Source organism: Netta rufina, assembly GCF_964035555.1.
Source record: "Netta rufina genome assembly, chromosome: 8".
Lineage (NCBI taxonomy): Eukaryota > Metazoa > Chordata > Aves > Anseriformes > Anatidae > Netta > Netta rufina.
Window position 1 is genome coordinate 10,906,513 of NC_140131.1, and position 25,270 is coordinate 10,931,782.

General features: G+C 43.9%; 1 protein-coding gene across 2 annotated transcripts; it reads right to left on the bottom strand.

The window, feature by feature from the left end:
• Nucleotides 1–2,067: 2,067 nt before the first annotated feature.
• KDM4A (lysine demethylase 4A) lies at nucleotides 2,068–24,585 on the bottom strand. Of its 2 annotated transcripts, XM_084291466.1 has the most exons (21): nucleotides 24,427–24,585; nucleotides 24,132–24,307; nucleotides 23,173–23,287; nucleotides 22,058–22,251; nucleotides 20,593–20,642; nucleotides 20,200–20,303; nucleotides 19,378–19,515; nucleotides 18,221–18,471; nucleotides 17,314–17,504; nucleotides 15,651–16,012; nucleotides 13,783–13,903; nucleotides 13,034–13,212; nucleotides 11,586–11,790; nucleotides 11,241–11,317; nucleotides 10,853–10,908; nucleotides 10,105–10,213; nucleotides 8,973–9,161; nucleotides 8,112–8,282; nucleotides 7,508–7,627; nucleotides 6,805–6,897; nucleotides 2,068–5,778 (listed from the first exon to the last, which is right to left on the bottom strand). In XM_084291466.1, exons 1-21 carry the CDS (start codon nucleotides 24,559–24,561, stop codon nucleotides 5,638–5,640), a joined length of 3,177 nt encoding a protein of 1,058 aa, XP_084147592.1. In that variant the 5' UTR covers nucleotides 24,562–24,585; the 3' UTR covers nucleotides 2,068–5,637. The 2 variants fall into 2 exon arrangements, with proteins under 2 accessions (XP_084147592.1, XP_084147593.1); XM_084291467.1 differs by lacking the exons at nucleotides 2,068–5,778; nucleotides 6,805–6,897; nucleotides 7,508–7,627; nucleotides 8,112–8,282; nucleotides 8,973–9,161 and adding an exon at nucleotides 9,778–9,872.
• Nucleotides 24,586–25,270: the final 685 nt, after the last annotated feature.

Here is a 25,270-nt window from a genome sequence, read left to right on the forward strand (position 1 = left end):
CAGCACCTGAGCCAAAGGATGCTTTGTTCCTTATCCTCACTCCCCAGTTTTTATTTTATTTTTTTTGTGTGTAACTGCTTGTGGGTATCAGTAATGAAGTTTGAGTTAAACCCAGCTGTGAAGTGTTAAAATGAATGGAAAAGGGACAGGGATACTGTATTCAAGAGCAGCAGCAGCATTTTTGGTACTGTCCGAAAATGACAGCCCTGGCAGCTGAACCAGCTTCAGCACACACTCATAAGCACCTGATCCCCATCTCAGGCTTTGCTGGAGGTCCATGTGCACCTAACTCAGAGATTGTGGACTTGATTTGCAATAGTTCTGGAAGGAGCTTGTTTGTCTAACGTGTACTTGTGTATAACACACCACAGTGCAGCCAGGGGTGCTGTTTGGACATGAGGCTGCCTGGCAGAAAGTCTCTAGCCGTGAGGACAGGTTTCTCCTACTGTATACTGAGGACTTCAGCAGGGGCATGAAGACATCCAAGGACACGAGCCATCTGCCTTGCCTAGTCAGCAAGGAGGCAGCTCCTCCCTCAGCCAGCTGCAAGTTGTCTTCATCCACAGATGAATTACTGGGACGCTGGGTCCTCCTGCAGCGCGAGGGGCACGCAGGACAGCGACTCTCTGCCAGCAGCTCAGGTAGAAGAGCACAGACAGCAGGCGTATTTCACTTCTCACTTGCATTGTGTACTGAAGGTGTTCCCAGAAATATGCAGAAGTGAGAATTTTTCTTAAAAACAGAATTGCAGGCTAAGGAGACCTCTTTTCAGGCTCTCCTACCTCCTCCTTTTTGTCTACACACATTCTGTACCATTTTAATCCTTTTCCAGTACCCTCCCACACATTTCCTTCCTTCTCTAGGTGCTGTCAGAACAGTTTTGACTTCAGCATGGCCACATTACTCATGCTGCAGCAAGGAGGCTGTGGCAATATTCATGCATGGATCTGCCTCAAAGATAGCAATCGGGTGCATGTTTCCCATTCCTCTGCAGACCAGGCTGGTGTGGTCAAAGGAAACCTACTGATACACCTACCTCAGCTATGCTCATTACTGAAACCAAACAACAACACATCTATCCCACCTCAAGCATAGCACTCTTTACTCATCTGAGTGAAAAACCTGAAGCTGTTGAACAGCTCTAACAGCGATGCGAAGAAATGAAGAACGATGATGGGAAAGAGAAAAAAGGTTCATTTTCACTTCTAGCAATACCTCATGTTGTTCAGTCAAACCTAAAATACTTAGGTTAGCGTAAAGCGTGGAGTAAGTCAGACTTAAAGGTTCCATGCAATGTCTACAAATTGTCAGGGAAAAGGAGATGTTAACATTTTCCCCAACTAGAAAAGCTGCCTTCAGGAATATCTGGCATTTTAGACTTCAAAGGTATGGGCTGAATCACAGCATCACCTAGGTTGGAAGAGACCTCCAAGATCACCGAGTCCAACCTCTGACCTAACACTAACCAATCCTCCACTAAACCATATCTCTAAGCTCTACATCTAAACATCTTTTAAAGACATCCAGGGACTGTGACTCAACCACTTCCCTGGGCAGAAAGTAGTAATACAATGAATAAGCAATTTATTCAAGGTCACTCAGTGTGTCATTAACAAAAATCCCTGACCTAAAGTAGAAGAATCTCCTTTCCCCGACAGACAGTTAAGCAGGTGAAATTCAGGAGTCAACACTAAGCAAAGAACAGAGCTACGTGACTCTGCATCCAGGTAAGATTTTCTGATGACTGCTACTCTGGCACTGCTCCTCTCGGCTACAGAACGAACCTAAGGCAACTCAGCTCTTAATGCTGCTGTCTCAGGTCTGTACTTGAGTCAGGAAGGATCCGTGGTTCCATCCTTGCTCTGGTTTAAGGGCTGTGCTCCACTCAGTCCTTAAGTAAAAGAACTGCTCGGTATCTCTGAAAGGCACCTCAGAAATTACTGGATAAGCATTAAGATGGGTATTGGAAAAGAGTAACGCTAACAGAACTATTAGAAACATGATGAGAATTTCCAAGTTACATTGCTTTAAGGTTTTAAATTAGTCTAGAGATCACCCATTTTGAGATTAGATTTATTACTTGTTCAAATTGAAAACAAAATACAGGCTACCAGAGTCTTGTTTTCATCCCGTGTTTGCATTTAAAAAAAACCAACAAACAAGCACAACTGCAGACATGTCAGACAACAGGAGCCCAGTTAGAGAATGGAAGAACAGAGATGCGTGGAAGCCTTCCGATACGCGATCAGTCAGAGGGCCACACTCCTCAAACAGTGCAGAATCAGTCCAGCCCCAGCTCAAAACACTGGGAAGAGAGCAGGAGCAAGCAGACCAGATTCTGCTTCTGACAGTACTGTCTCTGGTCACCTGAGAGGTCTTCTGATGGAGAAAGGCCTCCTGGAAGGCCAGCCACAGGCAGAAGAAACATTACTGCAATCAGGTGCTTTAGAAAGAATACAGTCACCTTTTTAAACCTTATAAAAAATTACCTCTGGCTTGCCAAGCTCATCCTGAACAAGGGCAAACCATGATTCATTTATACTAAAAATGCTTTTTATGGGTCCAACCTGAACCAGTCACAGATGGAAGCTTCATGAAAAGTGAAGTGAGGAGGTCTACTGCCTGCAGCATCACATGTAATGGACCCAACGAAGGGCCGTGAGAGCTCCCAGGGGGCATACCAAGCAGGATTTCCTACTGAACGCTTTGAAGAAGCCCCTGACTAGCAGATACTCCGGCAGCACCTTGCCCTGACTGGAATGATGCTGTAACATCGATAAACACACGCCTAAAAAACAAGCCACTTAAAAAATTGTTATCAGTCAAGATCAAACTCCAGGTAACTAAAAGCAAATGTACCTTTGAGACAGCTGCTCTATAAAGAGCTTTTATTGCTACCTGTTATGCTTCAAGCCATAAACCCAATGTTTTTTTGACAAGTCAAATAATACAGATCCCCACCCCCGAACATCAGGATCAGCAATTTGAAGTTCACAGACAGGAGCCAAAACGCAGTTCAACCACTGCACTAGGATAAAGTATGTTCACATTTGAACGATGCAGCACAAGAACTGACAGGAAACTCAGAAAGGCCCTTTGTCGCGGAGTGCAGGATGGCAGCGGTCTCCAGCACAGTGCAGCCAGCTGACAAGAGCAAAGTCTGGAGCCCACAGAAAACGCAGCAGAACAAAGCTCCTGCTCCAGAACAAGTACTAGGCATAGAAGCTCTTGGCTCAATACTCCTAGAGGTGGGTAGCAAAACCTGCTGCAGTTTAACAGCAACACTCCAAACAACTCCAGCTGTGTTGTCCTAGGCTATCCGTTTAGGATGAAGCTGTTTAGAGCTAGGTGTTTGTAGCACAGGTAGCACGTGGCACCCAAAGGTGCGGCTGAGTTATATGGCGGTTTGAGGAGAAAGCCTGCACACAGGCCTCTTTTTCCCTGGAGGGAGAATGGCAGATGGCAAAAGGAATACATTTCTCAGTAATATGCAGGTAGTGTTCAGCCTACGTGAAGTTAATACCGTATCTTAAGATATGCTGAAGGAACAGAGGCAAGTTTGTTAAGAACCTGCCAGCTCTTCTCCACATTCGCTAATAGCACATCGCTTCAGAGAGGCTTAGGCATAGGCTACGATGCCAAAGTGCAATTCTGCTTCCATTGCATAGACCAGAGTACCCACAGCTACTAGACTCTGGCCTTCATAGATCCTAGTTTTATCAACTATCCCCCATTCATCAGAAAATGATTTAATACCCTGAGACCAGGAGTTTTGGACATTAACAAAAAAAATACACAAAGGAAAGCCACTGTCTCCTTTCAGAATCTGTTTAAGCCTTCCAATACTGATGAACAAGATACTCCACCACAAAAATGAGACAGAGGAACTCCATGAAAAATTGTGGTTGTGCAAATCTTTGCTACTCATATCAGCCTCCTGACCCTAGAAAAATGTAGGGATGAGGAAGATTTTCTTTATAAAAGTTGTAGTTTATTTCTTTTCTGGTCAAGAGTTGTATCACTACACAATACTACATTTTATTGCTAATCACAAATTGATGCACCGGGGTTTCAGAATAGTTTGGTTTATAGCGTTCCTATGTAACAAAAGGAAAAAAGTTACAAATCCAGACTTTGCAGACACTTTGCTATGTCCCTATAGAAGCAGGGATGCATTAGGTCTGTTTCACTAGAAAATTCTCCTCTCAAACTGTTTCTGGAGAACTTTACCTTAGTTTTCTCCAGCAGGAAAGTCACCCCATCGTCCCATGCAAAAGGAAGGTGGCCAGTCTGCTCCACAGCCTACAATCCCTTTCCTACAGAACGGGAAAGGAACATGTATTTACACAGCTCCTGCTGTGGTGTGTTAATGCTTAAGTTACTAGGAGCACGCTGGCACATCTTTGAGGTACACCTACTACCCAGCTTAACTCAACTTCCTGTTGCTGAGGTAGCAAGTCCTCTCCAACGCAACCGGGATGTGCCCTACTTACGCTCTGTAAAAATGCTGTGGTAACCTTTGCTAGACTGCAACGTGGCAGCACTCCTCCCTCAGAAGAGCACTGCACAGCTCTTCAGTAATACATCCAGTTCAGCGCATGCTTGATCTCTCACACACCCAAATTTAGCTGTTGTAAGCAAAAGCCTGTGGCCAACCGAAGGGCAGTGCTGCCACAGAAGAGGTACCGCACTGCCTCAGGTACCGCTGCCTGTCATACCCAATACTGCGATGCTTGGATTTGAAGAAGGAAGAGTTAGAACTCTGTCCCGTTGGTCATTATTGCCTTAGTGGGAGTGGGAAGAAACTTAAAAGAAAATCTTTGGGAACTGAGTGTCTATTGGGAGCTGTATGCTTATTCTTGTTAGAAGGCTGCACTGTGCAGGGCTCCAGACAGATTTTTTTTTTGATACTGAGGCACATACAGTTAAACTTATGAGTAAGTCAAAACAAGCATCAGAACAAAAATATTAACTGGAGGGTTAAATAATTTGTCCAACAGGATTCAATTTCACATTTCACCTGTTCACAGAAGCACCTCCTGTCTGCTTGGATCTGAACAGCCTACAGCTCAACCCTCAGAAAGGAGGTGCTGAGAAACAAGAGCCTGAAGCTGCTTGCAACAAAAAAAAAAGATGGATATAAATATAAAAAGAGGTTCAATGTCAAGCACCAGTAATACTGCCTGCTCAAGCCCAGGTGTGGCCACCAGGGAGACTCCCAAGATCAGGAATATTATTCAGATAAAACAATAGACTTTGTACTATTCTGCAGCTGCCAAGATTTCTGGCTAAAACTCCCAGAAGAGTTTGCCACCTGTCATATTGTCTCTAATAGAAAAAGCAAGACTGCTCGACGAGATGAAAGCAGCACCCCCTTCAAGCTGGCTTATTCAGTAAGGACCCAACTTCAGACCAGGAGTCTGCAGGCATCAGCTTCAGCAAATGGGATCTGTTTCACTACTGAACAGCTGCCTTTCAGCTACTGCAGAGCATCAGCTTTTTAGCTTCCTTAGAAAAAAACAAAACAAAACAAAACAAAAAACCCTGGATTTGAAGCATCCAAATATGGCCTGTTGTACTGGAGCGTTTAAATCCTTGGGGAAAGTGGGCATCTTCTTCCTCTGCCACAGGCAGCGCTTACTCCATGATGGCCCGGTACAATGCGGGTTCAATGTAATCTTCCCGGTAGCGTGAATTGATCACTCTTTGTCTCTTCCTCTCTTGTCTGACCTCCTTCTCTGCAAAGATCTCTGTGAAGCGCATATCTGAAGCTATTGACTAAAAGAAAAAGCAGAATTAGCTGCCAGAACAGAGATCAAATCCCTGCCTACATATCCTCTTTTTGTATGAAAGGAGCAGGATGGGACACCTGGCAACATTCAGACTTCTTTGAAAACTGACCTCTTGGGTTTCTGTACAAGAAAAATATTTAGGAAATTGGATTTAAAAGTCTGGAGGTAAGTTGAAGTGAGCTGTAATCAGAAACCTAAAGAATCACAGCTTTCAAATTTAACTGAGTAGCTAATTGAGTTTCAACTTGTACAGCAGTCTAGTACACTGTGTGCCTTATGTAGCAGGCAGGTTTAAATAGCTGGTGACAGGAGTCAGCTATTTTACATGCTCTTTGTTAAACCTCCAAAATCCTGTGTGCCTGCAGTAGGTGTGCAGGACCATGCTGTAAAGCAAGACACCTATCCCATTGTCCTGAGTTGTAACTTTCACAGCTGGAAGCATAAAGCAACAGAACAGGGACCCAAAGAGGCTGCAGAATCTCCAGCCTTGGAGATCATCAAAACTTGGCTAAAGAGAGACCTGAGTAAGTCTGCCCCACTTCAAAATTTAACCTGGTTTGAACAGGTGATTGGAGCAAAGACCTGCAGGGGTCCTTTTCCACCAGGATTACTTTGCAATTAAAAATAAATAAATATGTCCAGCTTTCTTATTGCCACCCTACAAAGAGGTTTCCAGAACAAAGGATAAGAGGAACTTCACTGCTCTTTGCAATGGAAATACCCGATGAAGCTTACAAATACATGCACAGAGGGGGCAGTAACACATGCTGTCTCAGATAGTGACTCTGTGCTACAAATTCCCATTATTTGCAGAAGAAGGAAAAGGAGAAGAATGAGACTCTCTCCCTCCCTTCCCTCCTTTCGTAACCAAATCAAAACAATAAAGCTACCTAACAATTAAGGAGGGTATCAAATTATAAAACTTTGCTGCTGTGCATGTAGCTTGCTGTTCAAGAACAAATCAAGTAAGCATTAACTTCTTTAGTAGATGTTTACACCCTGTTTTACCTACCAGCCTTGACTTGACTCTCTTAGGAAGCTCCTCGTCCAGAGTGTACACATCATCCCTTTTCACCATCAGCTGAGACCCATCTTCAAATTCCACCTAAAAGAACAAGGGAAGTTGTTCTGTCAGAAGTCTTAGAAATTAGAAGACTTCCACAGCTACCCTTGTTTTGTCTTCCCTGCAGAAACCTTCCCATGAAATAACCTTCTACCGATTGGATTTTACATGATACACATGCAGGTATGCACATGAGAACAGACTTGAACCTCACCCAATCCCATGACAGCAAAAGTAGCCAAGTACATTTTGGGATATTCTTGTAACCCCTGACGAGACAGTCTAGCTGGTCACTTGAATATATTGCTTTAATATCCACTCTTTTGGAAGTGTGAAGGCAAGATGCACTAAGCAGCAAGAACAAAATTAAACTTCTTTTAGAAATAGATTAAGTTTCAGGAACTGAGTCAGCTGCTGAAAAGACCGGTGCTTTTCAGAAGCTGAGACTTCCAGGCATGTAGCCAGATACAAGCAGAGCTGCAGGCAATCACTGCTTTGCTGTTAACTCCAGCAACTGTCATTGTTGAAAACACGGAGCAACTTCCTCTCAAGCATTTAAGCATGACCATACTATAACTCTGCCAGCTTTGCAAACAGCCCTATTTGAATCATCAGGTTGCCGTGAACAGTAAGTTTTCAGACAATTCTGTACCTGGTACATCTGGATGGCGTGTGATGCGACGAACTTGGCTCCATAAACCTGTCCATCTGTCCATCTGACCTGCACAACTTCACCTTCAGCAGGAGGACCTAACTGAAGGCAGTCTCGACTCTGCAGCATAAAGGAGGAAGATGAGAGAGAAGCAGAAGGGTAAGCAGCTTCCTTATGTGAAGACACAAACAGGGGAACCCATCCCACTCACATCAGGGACATCGCACAGCACTCCATTATTAACCCCATTTTAGGGATTGAGAAACATCTATGTCACCTGTACTTGAATCCTGACTGTGTGCCCAATTTCAAAGTACTTCACGCAGGAATAGCAAGAAAGTACTAGCGAGTTTTCATTGACTCCCCACTGTTAAGCAGCTAAAGATTAGCTGCACTCCATTACACCTGTCCTTCAGCTAACCTCAGTTAACCTAAGTCAGCCTCATGTAACACCCTTCACACTGTCTTGCAGCACATCTCAGCCATAACATGCCCTAGGTATGGGACACCTAATAAATTCCATCATCAACCTGCTCTGGAGCAGCAGGAATTGACTCTCATCATGTGCCCTCTGTTGGAGCCAGTCGCCTACTGCATAACATACCACAATGTCTTCTGGATACAGGTTGTCGCTGAAGGAGCCATCATCAAAGTTGACCTCATAGAAAGTCTCCTTTGCAAGGCTGACCACTTCGCACTGATAGAAGCGACCATTCTTGTGCTTGCTGATGACTATCTGTCCAGGTGACAGATCTTGGAGTGCAGCCTTCGCTCGCTGAGAAGAGAAAAGCACATTTTAAACACAATGACGCAAAGAATGTGTTGAGGCACGCAGCTCTGGTGCTGGCAAACAAGGAAGCAAAGTATTTTAGCTCAGGTGAGTAACTATACTAAAGACACGACCAGCAGCATTTTTGGGAAAGTTCTACCTCTAGTATTTCAAATGCTTAAAACTCAATCTGTTAGCTACAGCTGTCCAATCCTAATGCAAGCTACTTAGTAAATTAAAGTCTCATTTTTCAGAGCAACGCAAGGCCTTTACAGTCAATATTCTCTAATAGACTGCGGTGGTTTTGATGGCTAAAAGGGCTATATGGGAACTTTGTAAACTAATCAATCACTTAAGCATGAAATTCTACGACAACTCATGCAGCCTTCTGGAGACCCAGAACTAATGGTTGCACATTAAATATCATGGCATGAAAACACTATTATTCCTCATTACAACAGCCACAGGAGGAGTGTAGTACTCTGTCCTCCTGGGCTGCAAACTAAAATACAATAAAGGACCTAAGATCACTCAGAACAGCAGCAAGACTGAGATCAGAATCCAAGACCAGTATCATTAGAATGTTTTAAAAGAGTCAAGCCTTCAGTGAAGTTTTAACAGAATTACTCAATCTAAAACTTCTCATTCCCTCCAAGATACTGCTGTTCAAATCCTGGGAGTCCCACACCTACTTACCTCTGCCTGCGATGGGATCTTATGCCTGAAGCAGGTAATGAAGACAACAAATGGCCAGTCATCAGGCTGCATCATGACTCCTGCTGCTTGGGCACAGCTAACATGAAAGGACGTGGGACACCGACCATGGGAGCACTGTACACAGCAACCTGCGATTCTCTTTCTTCGTTTTTTGCAGAAGATGCATTTCTGTGGATAGGAAGCTAAAGGTTACTGTTTGTTGTAATAGTTTTCACTCACAAAAAAAAGTCTGGTCTAAGTATCTGATGCTGTACCCTTTATTGTAAGAGAGCATTGCTAATTTTGCTAATTTTTGATGAAAAGAAACAGAAGGCTAACACCTCTGGTTCATGACAAGGCAAGAATTCATACATTTAGGTAATCCCAAAGATGAAAATACACATTAAAATATCTACTATCTCAACATGCACAATACATGTGACTCAAAAGACTCAAGCACCAGGAGATGATGGATTTATCATTTATATATATATATATATATAAATAAAATATATAAAATAATATATTTTATAATACTCCTAAGTCAACAGGGTCTTTCAGTACCTAGCTATTAAGCTTACATAAAACAAGCACAAGAAATTAGCAGCTAGAATACACAGCACTGAATAAATCTTGGGGAAAGCACTACAAGGATGTCTTCTTTTAGCTACTAAGGCTGCACTTGAACCGGTTAACAGAAGGTAAGCTAAACAAGTAGCTAATTACACTAAAGGAAAAGCTTCACCAAATTCAGAATCATGACTTAGTTCCAGCACATTTTTTGGAAAATACTTTTGGACATTACATGCTTAGGACACAAAAGAGTTACGCCTGTAGACTTCTCTAGTGGATAGCCCCATTGCAGTAAGACATGATTCTGACTTCAGGAGTTGTTTAAACCTGAAACAAGTATAGTACTCATGTTAAATGCTAAAAAGTAAAGCGAGCCTTCGGGGAGCATCAGTAACCACTAGATCAAGCAGGTATCTTTCTAATAAGAGTTTATATTTCCTCTGATCTCTATTGTACACAAACAGCTGCATATTCTCTCCTTCCAGACCAATACTTTCAGAATTAGCAAGATGAACAACAACAAAGGAAACCCCAGAAGTGCAGCACAGGTGCTTCTTACCAGTCTGAAACGTTGCAGGGGGATTTTGCCAACATCTACAGGACTGCGCTCTGCGATGTTCACAAATTTTGCCTCCAGTACAGCTACAGCACACATTACATGAACCCATCTGTCAGGACAGAAGAGGAGTAAAAAAAGGTGAATACACGCTAGGTCAACATATGATGCTTTGGAGTTTAAGTATACATAGTTCTGATTAAGCTAGCCACATTAACCTGGTTTCTGCTTGATCACAAAGGCTGAGAACTAGCAGTGTCATCTGCCTTCCTACTACTAGCAAAAGGGCAGGTATGGGGCAAAACAAGACTTCATACTTTCAATCAGATTTAACAGAAGAGCAATTTAGTGTGATTTATGCTCTATCACCACAACACGTTTCATAGAGAAATCGAAATCTTCTTTGAGAAGGTACCAAGAGATTTTATCTCATCAGGAACCTTATTTTCATGTGGTGTGTTCCACCTCTGCACCTTGTTCTTACAAAACACAAAGCAATTAACAGCTGCTGTCAACAGAAACAGTACCGTATTACCTGGAGAGGTGACGATTGCTGCAGGCAATGTGGAAACAATAAACACACTTCAACATACGTTCCCTCCTGTCCCAGTAACACAAAGTGTGAAAAGTGTTGCTGGTCACTCCATTACACCAAATGCCAGCATTTGCTTTACTAGCCTAGCCTCATCTACTTAGGAATTGAGCTGCTCCCTGAAGACAAGAAGAAAAAAAAAAAGGCTGGAATACTCACTTGTCATCATTGGCTCTCTGCAGTGCTCCTCCTCGTAATGAACACAAACAGCAATCCTGTCACAAGGAAGAAACTGGCTGAAAGAGTGAAGTCCATAGCAATGCACTTGATCACAACTACCTCTTCAAAACGCGCATCCAGAGGAAAAAAAAAAGTTTCACTGTCAGAAGAGAGCTGAATGTCTTGGCCAGCTCAGCCCTTTGGCTCTCAAAAGGTACTGCCCTGAGGGCAACAGATAAATATTCTCTAAACACTCACGAACATTCTCTAAAATTGCCTTCTTTTCACAGGAGAGAATAACAAACTTTTAACACTATGGAAATGAACTTTCTAGCAAGTTCCCAAATATACCACATTCCTCATAAGATTCTTAAGGATGGAACTTTACCTCTTCTAAGGCATTTTCTGTGCACCTGGAGCACATCCAGTCTTCAGTGGCCTTGTCAGGGGGTACACCGTAACAACCTAGGACAGACACATTTCAGATAAGAGCTTACCTATGATCAGACCCATTCCCCTAGGGTCCCGAAGTAAGGCAGCAGTTAAAATCAGTAAGCCTAGAAATAATGGTGTATATTGCAAGTTGTTCATGCAGTCAGCTCCATATTTCAACAGCCACTGCAAATATACACCAGTCAGATAATGGCTGAACTTGTAGATTAACAGAGGCTTACTAGGAAGCACAGACTTAACACAAAACACTACATTTAGGGTTAAGTCGGGATGCACTCACTTGCGTGAACGCAAACTTGGCAGTTCCTGCAGGTGATGAGTACGCTGGTTCCATCTTCCTCTAAGTAGGGGGTTGAAAGATTGAGATCAGTGCTGCAGCCAGTTGTAGTGAAGCACATCTCAGGAATCAGGGGTTTGGTTCGGATCTTCCCATCCGCGGCACCTGGAGTTACTCCAGAGCTTTGACTGTTGCCTCCACACTCTGCCTGTAACAGATAGGTATTTTTCTTCTTCACAAAGGAAGGAGGAGTATTTGTCTGGCATTTTGCTCCAATCTTTCATGTGAATGAGTAAGGGAAGTGAGTTCCCAGATTTGCTACAAAATACATTTGAACAAAAACCATAACCACAGCTCAATTCTTGGTGCAGTCCCTCCTTGCAGCCTGATGTAGACAGACACCTGAAAACTGCAGCTGGAGTTTTCTGCTTAATAGCATTTAGAAGTGAAGAAGCTAACAGAACTTAAGTTATCTCAGTTTGTTAACTTTATACAATGCCAGCAGTAGTGGAAACTCAGTAATTATACAGCTTCCATGTAGAAGCTCCAGTCCTAACAAGAACCTCCTACCAGGCAGAAATAGCAAGGTCAAACAGAAACTATGGTCTTGGGTTTTCATGGAAATTAGGAATGACATGCAATATAAAACCTGAAAAAAATTTTAGGTCTTTATTTCCAAAATTATAGTAAAAATGTTTCTACAGCCACCGTAATTGTACGGTGATCTCAAATCAATCAAATAATCTTAGCTCATAAAATGGGAAGGGATGAGCTATCACTAAGTTGCAGGCAGCACATGCTAGCAGACAACTGCTGAGCTACTACTTAGCTCAGACATAAGAAGTTCAGTGTGGGATTTCTACCTAAGCATTTAGCCAACGTGCTAATGGGGTTTGCAACCTCTTCTCAATCCGTGCATTGCTACAGCTGCACTTTGCTAAAGCACATTTACATGTCATAGCTACATGTACTGTTGATGTGGATATACTCAAAAAAGACTATCTATTTCTATCTGTTATCTGCAAACATGATCTTAGCTCATTTTACTTTAAAGAAATGTTCTCCTTGCTAGCTCCCCAAAGACCATGTGCTAGATATAAGTGGACTTAAAGCGTTTTTTTAAAAAGCGCAAAAGCGGAAGTCTCACTCTGGAAAAACGGAATGGATTTTGTAATCGATTCCAGCAGCATTCAAGCTCCATTCTGTGGTACTAGCAAAAACCACAGAACATAAAAGCTTCTGTTGAACAGAAGACTGAGTCCCTGGGAACCCGCAGACAGTCCATCAGAGGTGTGGTGAGGTTCACCAGGTTGTGCTCTCCTGGAACAATTCTCTGGAAAGGCTGCAACACTGATATAGCTTTTATTAAGTAGTGATGCCCAAACTGACAGTCACGGTAGAAACTTACTCAGGCACCTCTACTGTAACACTAACAGACCTGGACTACATACCTGATATGTCTGGAAGAGCATACAAACAGCACAGTAAGGAGACTGCTGAGCCATGGTCCGGTTGTATTCTTTTTCAGCCTCAAAATTTGGTGGCCGATTCTGCCACAGCTGGCTAAGTGGCTTGGCCCAAGCTTCTGTCTCTTCAGCTTCTTCTTCAGGAGTCAGTTGCTCCGATGCCTCTGCAACAAGAGATCATTAGTCAGTGGTTATGTACCCTTTCATAGATACCATTCCTGCAAGTAAAACTAAATAAGGCAAGACATTATGAACAGAGATGACAAAGACTGCCACAAATAAAGTTTACAGAACGGTGATGGGAGTCAGTAACCTAGTCTCATTTTTAAGCAGCTTCTACTAACCAAGCAACAGATCAAGACGGGCTTATTGGACAAGAACAGCATCAGCCCCAGAGCACATCAAGACTAAGGCTGTCAGCCAAAGACTCTATGTATTTAAAGAAAATATATAAATATTTGCAACAATTACTGAAATGCTCTAAGGCTGACTCTGAAAGGACAAAGTAGTACCAGAGTCTGCTGCATAACAGAGTTGTAAATTCCCAGAGAATAGAGCAGGAAAGAAGGAAGACACCATTCAAGAGGAAATTTTAATGATGCAAACACAAGAAGGTGACAAGCACCTTGTCTGGGATGCACAGCTGTAGCTTGCTGACTGCAGTGAAGAATGCCATACACCGCCCACACAAGCTGTGGCCCATTCTACAGCTTCCCAAAGAGCACAGGGCTTACCGTCATCACTAATGCAGTCTTTAACCAAGAGCGGGTGATGGCGGGGGAGCTTGCTCAATGGCTGGCGACGACCCTTGGATTTCTTACTCTCCTTCATTGATCTGATGTACTCCTTTGCTGCCTGCACAAGGAGAAACAATTCAGTAGTCGTTAGCATGTGTACTTTTGACCTTTTAAAAAAATATATTTTGAACTTATGTGATTTTATTTCTAACAAACGAACTTGAGATGTAAACTTAGCCAACCTTTTAACAATGAACTGCTTGCAGCACTTCTGCTAAGAAAAATTACATAGCAAAACTCAGTTTACGTTGGTTGTTCAATTCTGTAAGAGCTCTGTTGAGCCACTTAGAGACTTAGCACAGGACCCAGTGTCCAGTGCACTAAGTCTACTTATACAAGAATGGCATAAAAGATAGAAACAAACAAACAAAAAAATGAATGGTTCAACTTTGAAGGGCCACAGTATGTCTCAAGCATTCTGAAAAAATAATGAGTTGGTATGTCAACTTTGACATTTCAAGTTAAAAAAAAAAAAGAAAAAAGATAGAGCTCACTGGCATCTCAAACTAAGGCCTTATTTTAAACGGAAGGAAGCTTTCACCTCATCTTCTTATTACTTGCACTGGTGTCTTCCCAGACAGACTGGAAGGAGGAGACTACAACAATTGTTACTTCCTCTACCCTTAGCCTAATGTAAAAACAAGTGACACACACTGACAAAATTACTACTAACCTGACAAGCAAAGCCATAAAGGCAATGATTTAAACAGCCCGGTTACAGTAAGTCTCTCAGTAGGATAAGAAACACCCTTTGAATCTCTCATTCCTTTAAAAGCAGAAGTAAATCTTAGATTAAATGTGTCTTTCATCTTTGTAATTTTTTTAAATATACAACAAGACAGAAGAGAGCATAACATCTCTGATCCCCTACACAGAACTAGCTACTAAAATTCTCAGAAACAAATATGCTTTTCTTTAAATGGAAATAGTATTCCCAGTTACCACCTAATGGAAAATTTGTTTTGAAATACACCATACTGGGAAAAGCCATCAACACCCATTTAAAATTTCTTCTTTTCCCTGTATGGAGCACGCAATGGAGACATCACCATCAGTAGCACAGTATCTTCAGTTTAAATATACATGAGAACTCAAGCTCATTTTCAGCTTTATCAACACATTTGTCCAGCTGCTGCTCCATTTCTGCAATTCCTGAATTTTGAAGATCCAACCATTGTCAGCCTCCCACTACTTCAGCACAGGTTTACAAAGGGAGACAAAGTTATTTGAGAAAACAACAACAGGTAAGATGTTAATTACAACCTTCTTTTGGATTGTCTAACCAAGGATTCATTAAACATTCAAATTTATGTTTTCCCCAACCAGTAATTTTTTGTTCCATTATTTCTTTCTACAAAAAGGACAGCGATGTGCACATGTATGTTATTTTATAACATCAAACAAAACGTCCTCATAATAAAGGGCTGGACTGAACTAGATTTACTTTAGGTACAAACAGGCGTCTGTAGCCACAGAAGGACCTGGATGAGCCTGTAACACTACCATCTCGAAACCACCAAGCTACACATTTGCTTAAAGCACCTGAATAATTTAGAGAAGTTCTCAAAACAGGGGATCTCCTTGTTTTCTAGATGAGGAAAGAGAGTAGGACGTTAATCTTAATTTTTCTGTTGTTGTTGTTCAGCAAATCCTATTGGTGTTAAAACCAGATTATTGACTAAGCAACTTGCTACCAAAACAGCAATGAAATGGAAATGTAATCTGCACAGAGAGAAGTTGTGGCACAGTAAGTCCACGACCACGTAACGCAGCCCTTAAGCTTGCCGTACTCATGCCATTCGTACCTCTGCCAGTTCTTGTTCATTCATGCTGGCAGTAGCACTGGTTTTCTTTCCTGAAGTCTGTTCACTGTCAGATCCACTGGCATCCCCTTTAGCATAGCTATGGACTGTAAGCACCCCAGCTGGCCCAGGTACAGTTCTTTTTGGCAACAGATCAGTCGATTCAGAGTCTGAAGAACCAGAATATGCTGGCGAGCCAGGCTGAACGCTGCAAGTTGCACTCTGCTTCGAAGTCGGCAAAACTGAAGTAGAATTTGAAGCATGCGAAATGGAGAGGTCCAACGCAGCTGCTTCTTGCTCTTCCTCTTCTTCCTCCTCAAGCTTCACAGCTTTCAGTTCTTCAAATTTGGCTAAGCCCCCACAATCTAGAAGAAAGGATACATTGACTCTTTCTAAAAAAGTCTGGGCAGCAGAGAGAACAGCCTGCAACCACTTGCACAAAGTCAACCAGGAAAGCAGACTACTAGACAAGAAAGAAATGTGACAAAGTCATGTAAACAGATCATTAATTCAAACACCTATAAAATCATGGTTGCCTTGGAGAGAGAGAATAGAAGCATCTGCTCATTGCATTTTACATTACAGGAAGCAGGGTACATCAAACAAAACTAGCAGAAGGTGGGTTTAAAATAAACAGGAGATGATCCCTTACACAGTGTAGCTAGACAGTGCAACTCCTGGCCACGTGAGGCTGTGGGTAAGAGCTTACAAGGGTTCAAGGGAGACTTAACACAAGGAGGAGAGAAAACCCACAAACCAGTAGAGGATCATTAATTACAAGTTCCAAACATCTGGAAAGCAGAATACAAAAGAGGCATCATGTACATATTTACCCTCCTCTTATATTGTTCCATAGGCACCTCAATCCGTCCTTAAAAGCAAAGATAATTGGCCCAGTACAAGCCACATTAACTTCCTCTAGCATACTGATTACAAAATTACTACGAAAACATCCATACAGCACAGCAGAGCCATGCTACCAGGCAGCCTGCTTATGCTTTACTAAGCAATTGTACAATTACTTACTGAACAGGTCACACTGTACAACAGTGCTATACAGAGGACCTTACACTGCTAAGGTATCGAATAAACTTCAGTATGTCAGCAGACAAAATAAAACCAGAAGTCAAAAGCCAGAAACACCCATTTCTTAAGCAAGTCTCTTGCAATACTTCCTTTTAGTTCAGCTGAAAACCAACATCCGCATGAACTACCTGTGTTCAAGCAGATACAGGACGGCTGCCTACATGTGCTCTTCCCCTCCATATAAGTATTTTTACCATGTAATTCTCACTGGGCTGTTATCCATATACAGGCTACAAAAGCCTGCAACTCAAACTGTGTTTATTTACTTAAAGTGATGACTACTCAACAGCGTCAGCCACATCTAACCAAGGGGCACAACTTAAAACTGTTTTAGCTCTACTCTCTGGTCTCAAAAATTAGACGCCAATATGCCAATATCTCAAGTCTCATGACAGTAAGTTTCTGACATGCTTTCCATGGCTCTGACAAATTAGTGTCTGCTTTTTTTTTTTTTTTTTGACATGACAACATTCTATCATTTTGCCTTCTATGAGACAGCACTGCAGACTCAGATCTAGCAGCTTTTTCTCTGAAGATTAATATTCTGTCCTCCAGTGCCAGGATAAAGCTTGACAGTTACCTGAAAGCTTGCGCCCTTGTTCACCCTGCTGCCCAGCTTCACTTGTGGGTATCTCACAAGGCTGTGCCGTGTCTGCTTCATCCTGCGCAGAGCTCAGCTCCTCCTTGGGGAAGGCCTCACTCTCACTCACTTCCTGAGGTACTTCCAGGCAGACTCTGTGCCTTTTGGTTCCAATGCGATGCTTCGGCACGCTGCAAAGAGAAATTCACACCAGGTTACCAAACACATCATCAGTTTGCTGCACTGATGTCTGGACACACAGTATACATCCTGGTCTGGGTCACGTTTTATGATACAGCATCTGGCAAGCTAAATAGTTTCTGAGTTATTCTGAAGTGCTTCCTTTTCCTTTATAGGAGCAGAACCGGTATTCCTCAGCACCTGTTAACTGCCTAGTAGGCACCTGTTAACGGTGTAGTATGTTCTAGCCAGACATTCTTTACCTTCAAAACAAAATAAAAGAACAAAGATTTAGGAGTACTAGCTGACGCTGGTTGAAAAACCTAAAGCAATTTGCCTGTCACACACCAATGTTGCAACTTGGAGTACTGATACCACTGGACTTTGCTAGCAAGTACCATCTCATGATCCCAATACACCACCTTCTTCTTCTGACCTCCAAATGTATGGTAAATACTTCCAATACAGACACCTGTCCAAAGATGAACCATCTTCCAAGCTAGTGCATTTCTCATGTATAACAGGATATCATAACTTGGATTAAAACAGTAAAAAAAGAGTATAAAAATAAAGAACAAATAAAGAACAAACCCTATTCCCAGGAGAAAAAAAAATAGTCTATTGCTAACTCCAACTTCTATTGTTTTATGGAATAGCAAACAAATTGCAGCAGAATCCAATTGCTAATAACTGTAACAGAAAAGCAGAGAACTATGTACAGCACTACCTTTTTGTCTCATCCCCGTCCACCTCCTCTTTACACGTTTCTCCTGTTTCCATTTCCTCAGCATACTGCTTCCCACTCTTGACTTTTTGCATAAGATCCCCTTTAAGGAACTCTGCTGCTTCTGGTGTTGGAAGAGTATGGTCAATGACAGTCACGTCCTTCCCGGCCTTCCAGAGCTTGTAACGATCCGGCTGGTACTTCCTCACAAACACGTCCATGGAGATCTTCACCATGTCCTTCCGGCACGAGCACTGGAATCACAGAAAAAAATTCAAGTAAGGCTACAGCTCAACAGTTTTACTCTGCTCTGCACTCCTACATCACTTCGCTTTCAGGAGATTAAATGAAGAAAAAAAAATATCCCATTTTCATGTATGTAAGCCTCAGAACAGTCCCTCTCTCATGAAATCAAAACAGCATGTATTAAGCTACTCACTAAAAACTGGGCAGAAAAGTCAGCAAAAACAAAACAGAAAAGATGCTACCACAGTAACTAAGAAAGAAAGCTCACCAACTATGTAAATAACATAGTTGCTGGTAGAAGCTGACAGCCTTAAAAATCCATGGGCTTGTGCAAGAACAGCCAGCAAAAACAGACTGTAACAAGAAAGCTGGAGCCATACAAAGTCTGGGCCTAAGCACAGCAGAGTTTCCCCTTATCTGGTTATAGTTAAAATCAGTGTTTGAAAGCATTCACTTCAATGGAACTTCTGAAAACGTAATCCATGTTTGTAAGGCACCTCCTACAGGGATATAATATTGTCCAGTCTAAAGGTTCGTTGATAAATGACTTAAGTTAATGAAGCCATACTCGAAGCTAAACAGTCAATAAACAATGGTTAAAATATCAGACAAAATACTGACGAGTCCTGACCACCAAGCACACCCTTTGATCTTCGGAAAGATGCTAGTCAGCCTCCTGCTCTTCTCTGAAGCCTCACTTGATCTACACAAGGTGAAAAAAAAACCAACAAACCCTTCTGCTAAAGGAAGATATGAGGCTGACTGGACAACGTTACCTGCTCAGGAAGCAAACATCACATCTTAAACTGAACAAAGCACTGAATTCACTTCCTTAGAACAAACATCAGGGGCTTAAAGAGGAGCAAGGCATCAGGCACTGTACTCAGCTTATCTGTATGCAACAGACCACTTACCAGTACAGACTGCTTCCCATACTCAATCCACCGAAGAGTAGCAAAGTTGGTAGATTCAGCACAGTTAAATCCATGATTGAAGCCAGCATGATAACTATAAGGAAAAGTTATCATGAACTCTCCAGCTTCCTGCGTCACCTAGAAGGCAATTGAGACACCGCACTGTTATTCACAGCTTAAGAGTCAACTCTGTGGGTCTGAATAAAAGCAGCTTCTGTACCCCGCACGCAACATATCTGAAACCCCTACCCACACACAGTAATTGGAGTTACTTGCTGCAATGGACAGACTTCATACTTGTCTTCATTGCTCTCTTACTTAAACATTTGTTCACTAGAAGGCAACACTCAACAGTTTTTACTAAAACACGACAGAACTGATCAAAATAGCACGGAAGTAGCTATACACGTGAAATACTCTGCGATAAGGCACCTGGAATTCATAGAGACCCTCATGTGTATTTGCTGCCATTTGGCTGAAGAGTATCCGACATCAACTAAACTTTCTATCCACACACACCTCAGAAACTTATTGCTGTTCTCACTCAAGTACAACTCTCGGTCAACTCCTCTTCAACACATCCCCACTGCCTAGCAAAGGTTCATGCAACCCTTCAGCTGCCCCTGCAGGTGTAACAGTACTTCTGAGTAAGACTAGACTACATTTATACTGCTATATAAATGGAGGTACAGTGGGAAAGGATTGCTCTATGTCCTCCCTGTTCCTATCTTCCTCTCTAAGCACCTGGTATTGGCTGCTGTTTGAGATGAGACAGAGGTGCATGAACCTTTTGACTGTGTAACTGTGACTACTTTTCTACACCTTATCAAACGGGATCCCGTATTTCTTCAGAATTGATGGAGAGATCAGGGTCATCTTGTGACGGAGAAACGCTTCACAGCTCTGGGCACTTCCCGGAAAGAATCCTGTTTAAATTAAAGGCAAAGAATTATGTTATTGTTCTGCTGTGAAATGGATTATTTTTTCAGTAACTTTTAGTAAAAGTTATTGTCTGACCAGTATTTTTCCCTAGGCCTAGAAGTATGGGCCACCTTGTTAGAAGTGCACTAGCTTGCATTCTGAACAAAAAGAACAACAACTGGAGGTGTCCTTAAGAGATGCCCATTTGAAAGAGAGTAAGACCACACACAGATGGATCTTCCCTCAGCTACAACCTTCCAGATTAACAACCAGTAGTAAGAATTGCGCGATTACCTTTGGCAAGTCTCTCCAGCCGCTTCCCATGCTCTGGAGGGATAGAGTACCTGCAAGTCATAAGAACAACTCTGTTAAGTTCAAGTGACATGACAGAATCTCGAAGTTTGACTGGAAACCATAACAGGGCATCAAGGCATGAATTACTGTTTTTTTTTCTTTTAAAACATACCTCCATCTCCACGCCATCTCTTTCAGAGTTTGATGATACAAAGTTAAAAATCTTTATCAAGGACTTTCACCCCCCTATCCTTAAGAAAATCAAAAGCCAAAAGCTGACCATCTCTTCTAGGGACTTTTACTTAAGCAGCCAGAGAAATAAGAAGTCTGATGCACATAGGAAAAATGTAAGTTACAAGAAGAAAGGGAGGAGCACTTCCTAACCTGAGTTTGCAGGCCTGCAATATACCCAGTACAAGAAACACAGAGAAAGACAGAAAATGGAATTGTATTTCTCAGCAGCTCAGTCCAAGGCTGGACTAAATCAGGTGTGATGCCGCATCCTCAATGGGCGCAGTTTGCAGCGTGCTTGTTAGCACTATGTCTCTCTCTGTACAACCTTTGTAGGAGTGCCACAAAACTCATAGTTGGTTTCAGTTACTCTAGCCAAACCAACCACTTAAATTTCTTTTGATCTGGGACAGAGCGCTACAACCTTGATGGAGTTCCTTGTTGCGTAAATCAGACCAAAGCATCTGCAAAGTTAACTTTTTCCACTTACTACTGTAAAAGAAGCAATAGCCAAAAGGTTTAAACTGACTCAATTATTCTGCTTATTCCCATGCTATTGCCACTGCATGGGGTTGTTCGCTGGTCACATGGCGCTAGCTATTATTTCTGACTTCAAAGTTGCATTAAAAGGCAGCCAAAAATACTAGTTTCCAACAAAATTGCCATGGAAACAATTGTTGAAGTTGCTTGAGAAATTCATTTGTGAACAGAAGGGAATGATTCACTCTTGAAATGCAACCCATACTACAGAAAAATTCAGAAGTCTCCCCTAAAAAGAATCACGAAAGCTCTGACGCTGGGCAAACCGTCTAGCAAAAGCCACTAGCCTGCTTTTATATCTATGATGAACAGCTACATTTCAAAGTCCGTCAAAAATTGTGACTGCATGATGACAGGCTTAATACCTCTGTATGGCCATTTTACAGCTCAGGAAATTTTAAGTAAGTTTGCCAGGTTCTAGACCTATCACACCAGATTCTGTCCACCTGACATTATAATTCTGGAGAACTCTTTGCATCACAACAGCAAAGAGATTTTCTAAAGGTAACCAAAAAATTCTACAGAGGCCACGTACTGGTTTTAAATTCCTTACAGGTTTCTAATGCTCTTTTCATCAGATCCAACTGCACTGCGAGATAGAAGGCACAGTAATTCCTTTACTCAACTCTGGTAACTTCACCACTCTGACTCTGATATTTTATGGTATTCTTTTCCTACATCTAGGAAACCTTACCATGACTTGGGTTCCCCAAAATGCAAGTAATTAATACTGTAGAGATCCATGTCTTCAGTATGCCATGCAAACGAAGTTTTCCACATGCCAAAATAGAGGTAAGGAGTATTCACTCCTTCGATGGTTATGCCACTTTCATTCTCCACGATGTCCAGGATCGTGTTCAGTCTGCCAATATTCCACGCATCTACGTGCTGCAGAACAGAAGTCTCGTGTTAAACGGGCATTACAAAGAACAGGGCCACACAACTAAGTCAACAGTCACAAAAAGTTATCAGATGCTTGTGATCAAACAGCACCTCAAGACAAGTCATTTACCGGCATAGTTGAAATCATAAGCTAGCTGACCTAAAACAAGCTTCCCATGGTGTTACCTTACATACTGATTGCTTACCAAACACTTTTATGCAGAAAAAGAACTTAACAGCTGACACAGTAAGGATTAGGAAACAGTCATGAAGCTACAGACTTTGCCCATTAGAGAACAATAGTGCAAGCTTGAGCTGATGTTCTAAGAGATGGCAGACAACCTTCTTGAACAGAAACAATTTGCATCCTGAACTCTTTTTGTTTTTTGAAGTGAATTAGAATTTGGGAAACTAGCCACCAGAATACATGCCCTTTTCATATGTTTATCATCCTAACACACAGTGGCTACAGGGCTGTCACACAAAAATAAATGCACTAACGGATACTGGATACCGAAGTGTTCACTGATGAACACTACTCAGGACAAAGCACCCTACGTCAAACAAGAGTTACGTGACAGTGGTTCTTTAATTTTAGAAGTCACTGAGTACACTTACTAAGTGTACAGTTAAGTGCTAACACTAACATTTACTAAGTGTTACAGTTCATAAGTGTTTACAGTTGAATACTCACAGAGGTTCCCTAGAACACTACCTCTAGTAGCCTTTTTAATCTATCTGGTTTAAACGGCAAGCGTATCACAAAAATACAGCTTATTGTGCTCTTTCTTACTCAGAAGCTGGGCATCTGCAAAGACTATCATTAACTCTTTGTGAAAGTTAGAGTCAAATGCTTCATAAGCTTTTATGGAATGCAACACAACACATCTAGAAATAACCGCTACTGGAAAACCAAAACTGTCCTACCTTCTCATACAGCGTGCCATTAACATCAGCACCGTAGATGGGGGCATTGAACGTAAGGTTCTTCCAGTACTTTCGTTCGAGGTCTTCAAAGTCCGTGTAGCGGGGCGTGCAGTACCTGAAAAAAAAACCAACCAAACAAAAGACTTTGCAGTTTGATACTTGAGGAGTTTAAAACAATGTTCTCCACCACGGAAGGAATCAAAAGCTACAGGAAAAACACCTAACGCACATTATCAGCCAGACCCCCGCCCCTCCCAGAACAGGGACCACAGCTGAGACTTGGAAACCAAGGATCACAAAGAAAACAGCCCTCCCTTTTTCCTAGTTTACTTTCGTTTTTGCTCAGTGTGCTTTTCTCAGCTCAGAATAATTTCACTTTCTACTCCTTGCTACTTAGTGAAGAGGGATGCATTTGAAACCGGAAACGGTACAGAGGCCAACTTTACAAAAACAAAAGTGAAGCGTGAAAGGAAAATCCCTAATTCCCAGACTCACCTGCTCGTGAACTGGTCAAGCACGCTCAGTTTACCAACAAAACACTCGTTTGCTCTGTCCATACCTGCTTAATACATACCGGCCTCTTTGTTCACAGCCGAGGGGCTAAAGTTACACTGACACATAGTGAACGCAGACGCATCTTCTAGACTATTACACATATAGCATTTAAGTAGGTTTCAGAAAACTGCTCTATTAGAGGCAGACCCTCAAAGCTACTGACGCGCTCTGCTCTCGGAAGACAAGATCAGCTCGGACAGGCAGACGGCAGCTCGCTGTGTCCCTGCCACTCCTCAGCAGTCATGGCAAAGGTTTGTTTTTCGGAAAAGAGCTTTCCCCTCCCAACCCACGGCCACTCCACGCCCCTGAGCGCGGCTCCGGCAGCGGGGGGGCAGGCAGGGGAGGCCGAGGGGAGGCCGAGGGGAGGCTGGGGGCAGGGGGGAGCCCCCCCGGCCCAGACCTACTTGTCGCTGTTGGCGATCCGTCGGAACTCGCGCACCGTCATGGCCTTCTTCTGGATGTTGTACTGCGTGAAGAGGCCCGACTGCCCCGTCACCACCTGCTGGATGGGCGCCGGGATCACCAGCTCGTCGATGTCGTCGTAGCACCGCCGCGGCCTCCACTCCTTGGGGGGCACGATCTGGGGGGGGGGGAGGGGAGGGAAGGGGACACCGTGAGGAGCACAAAGGGGCCTGGGGGGGGGGGGGGGGGCACACACACAGGCCCACAGGCCCCGGGGGGAGGCTGAGGGGGCCCCACCTTGGCCAGCCCGGCGCGGTGCGCTCCCTGCGCCTCCACGTAGGCGATGTAGCGGCTGAAGTCGCGGAACTGCTCCATGCTGGGCCGGAACGTCATGATCCGCGCGGGGTTGGGGCCCTCCAGCTCCGAGGCCATGGTGCCGGGCGGCCGCTGCACGGCGGGGAGCGGGGCGGGAGGGGGGGGGGGGGAAGGGGCGGGTCAGCCCCGCGGCTCCTCCCCGCTCCCGGCCCCGCCGCCCAGCCAATCGCCGCGGGGTCCGCGCCGGCCCCGGCCGCCCATTGGAGGAGGGCGGCTGCCCGTCAAGCGCGCGGCCTCCCCCCTCCCCGCTCTCCCCCTCCCCTCCCGGCCCGGCGCGGAGGGATCCCGTTCGCCTCGCGGAGGTGCACTCGCGTCTCGCCCTCTCCCTCCCTCCTCCCCCGGCCCGCTGTATCCCTCCGCACCACGCGCCCAATGAGGCCCCGCAGCACGACGCCGCCGACGCCACGGCGGCCGCTCCCCGCCGCCCCGCCCCGCCCCGCCCTCTCCACCGCAGCCAATCGGCGCCCCGCTCTCCTTCCGCGGCCAATAGGAATTCGACGTCCCGTCGGGGCCGGCCAGCGAATCGGGAGACCGGGAGCGGAGCGGTTGCTAGGCGGGCGGGGGCAGGCCCGGAGGCCGTCGCTAGGGGGCGGTTGCTAGGGGAGCCCGCGGCCTACTCGGGGCCCAACGGGGCCGGGCCGGGCCTCGGAGCACCCCCGGCCCCAGAGCGCCCCAGAGCTGCGGGGCAGCCCTCCCCTCACGCCGCCCATGGCACAGCAAAGCCCCACGTTCCCTTATGTTCCTCCTCAGACACGGTTCCTTCGGT

Excerpts from the sequence above, each read along its gene's own strand:
- KDM4A (XM_084291466.1), bottom strand. The coding sequence starts at position 24,561 with ATGGCCTCGGAGCTGGAGGGCCCCAACCCCGCGCGGATCATGACGTTC. Across the intron at positions 24,308-24,426 it reads ACCGCGCCGGGCTGGCCAAG|ATCGTGCCCCCCAAGGAGTG; the intron begins GTGGGGCCCCCT and ends CCCCCCCCCCAG. Across the intron at positions 23,288-24,131 it reads CGGATCGCCAACAGCGACAA|GTACTGCACGCCCCGCTACA; the intron begins GTAGGTCTGGGC and ends TTTTTTTTTCAG.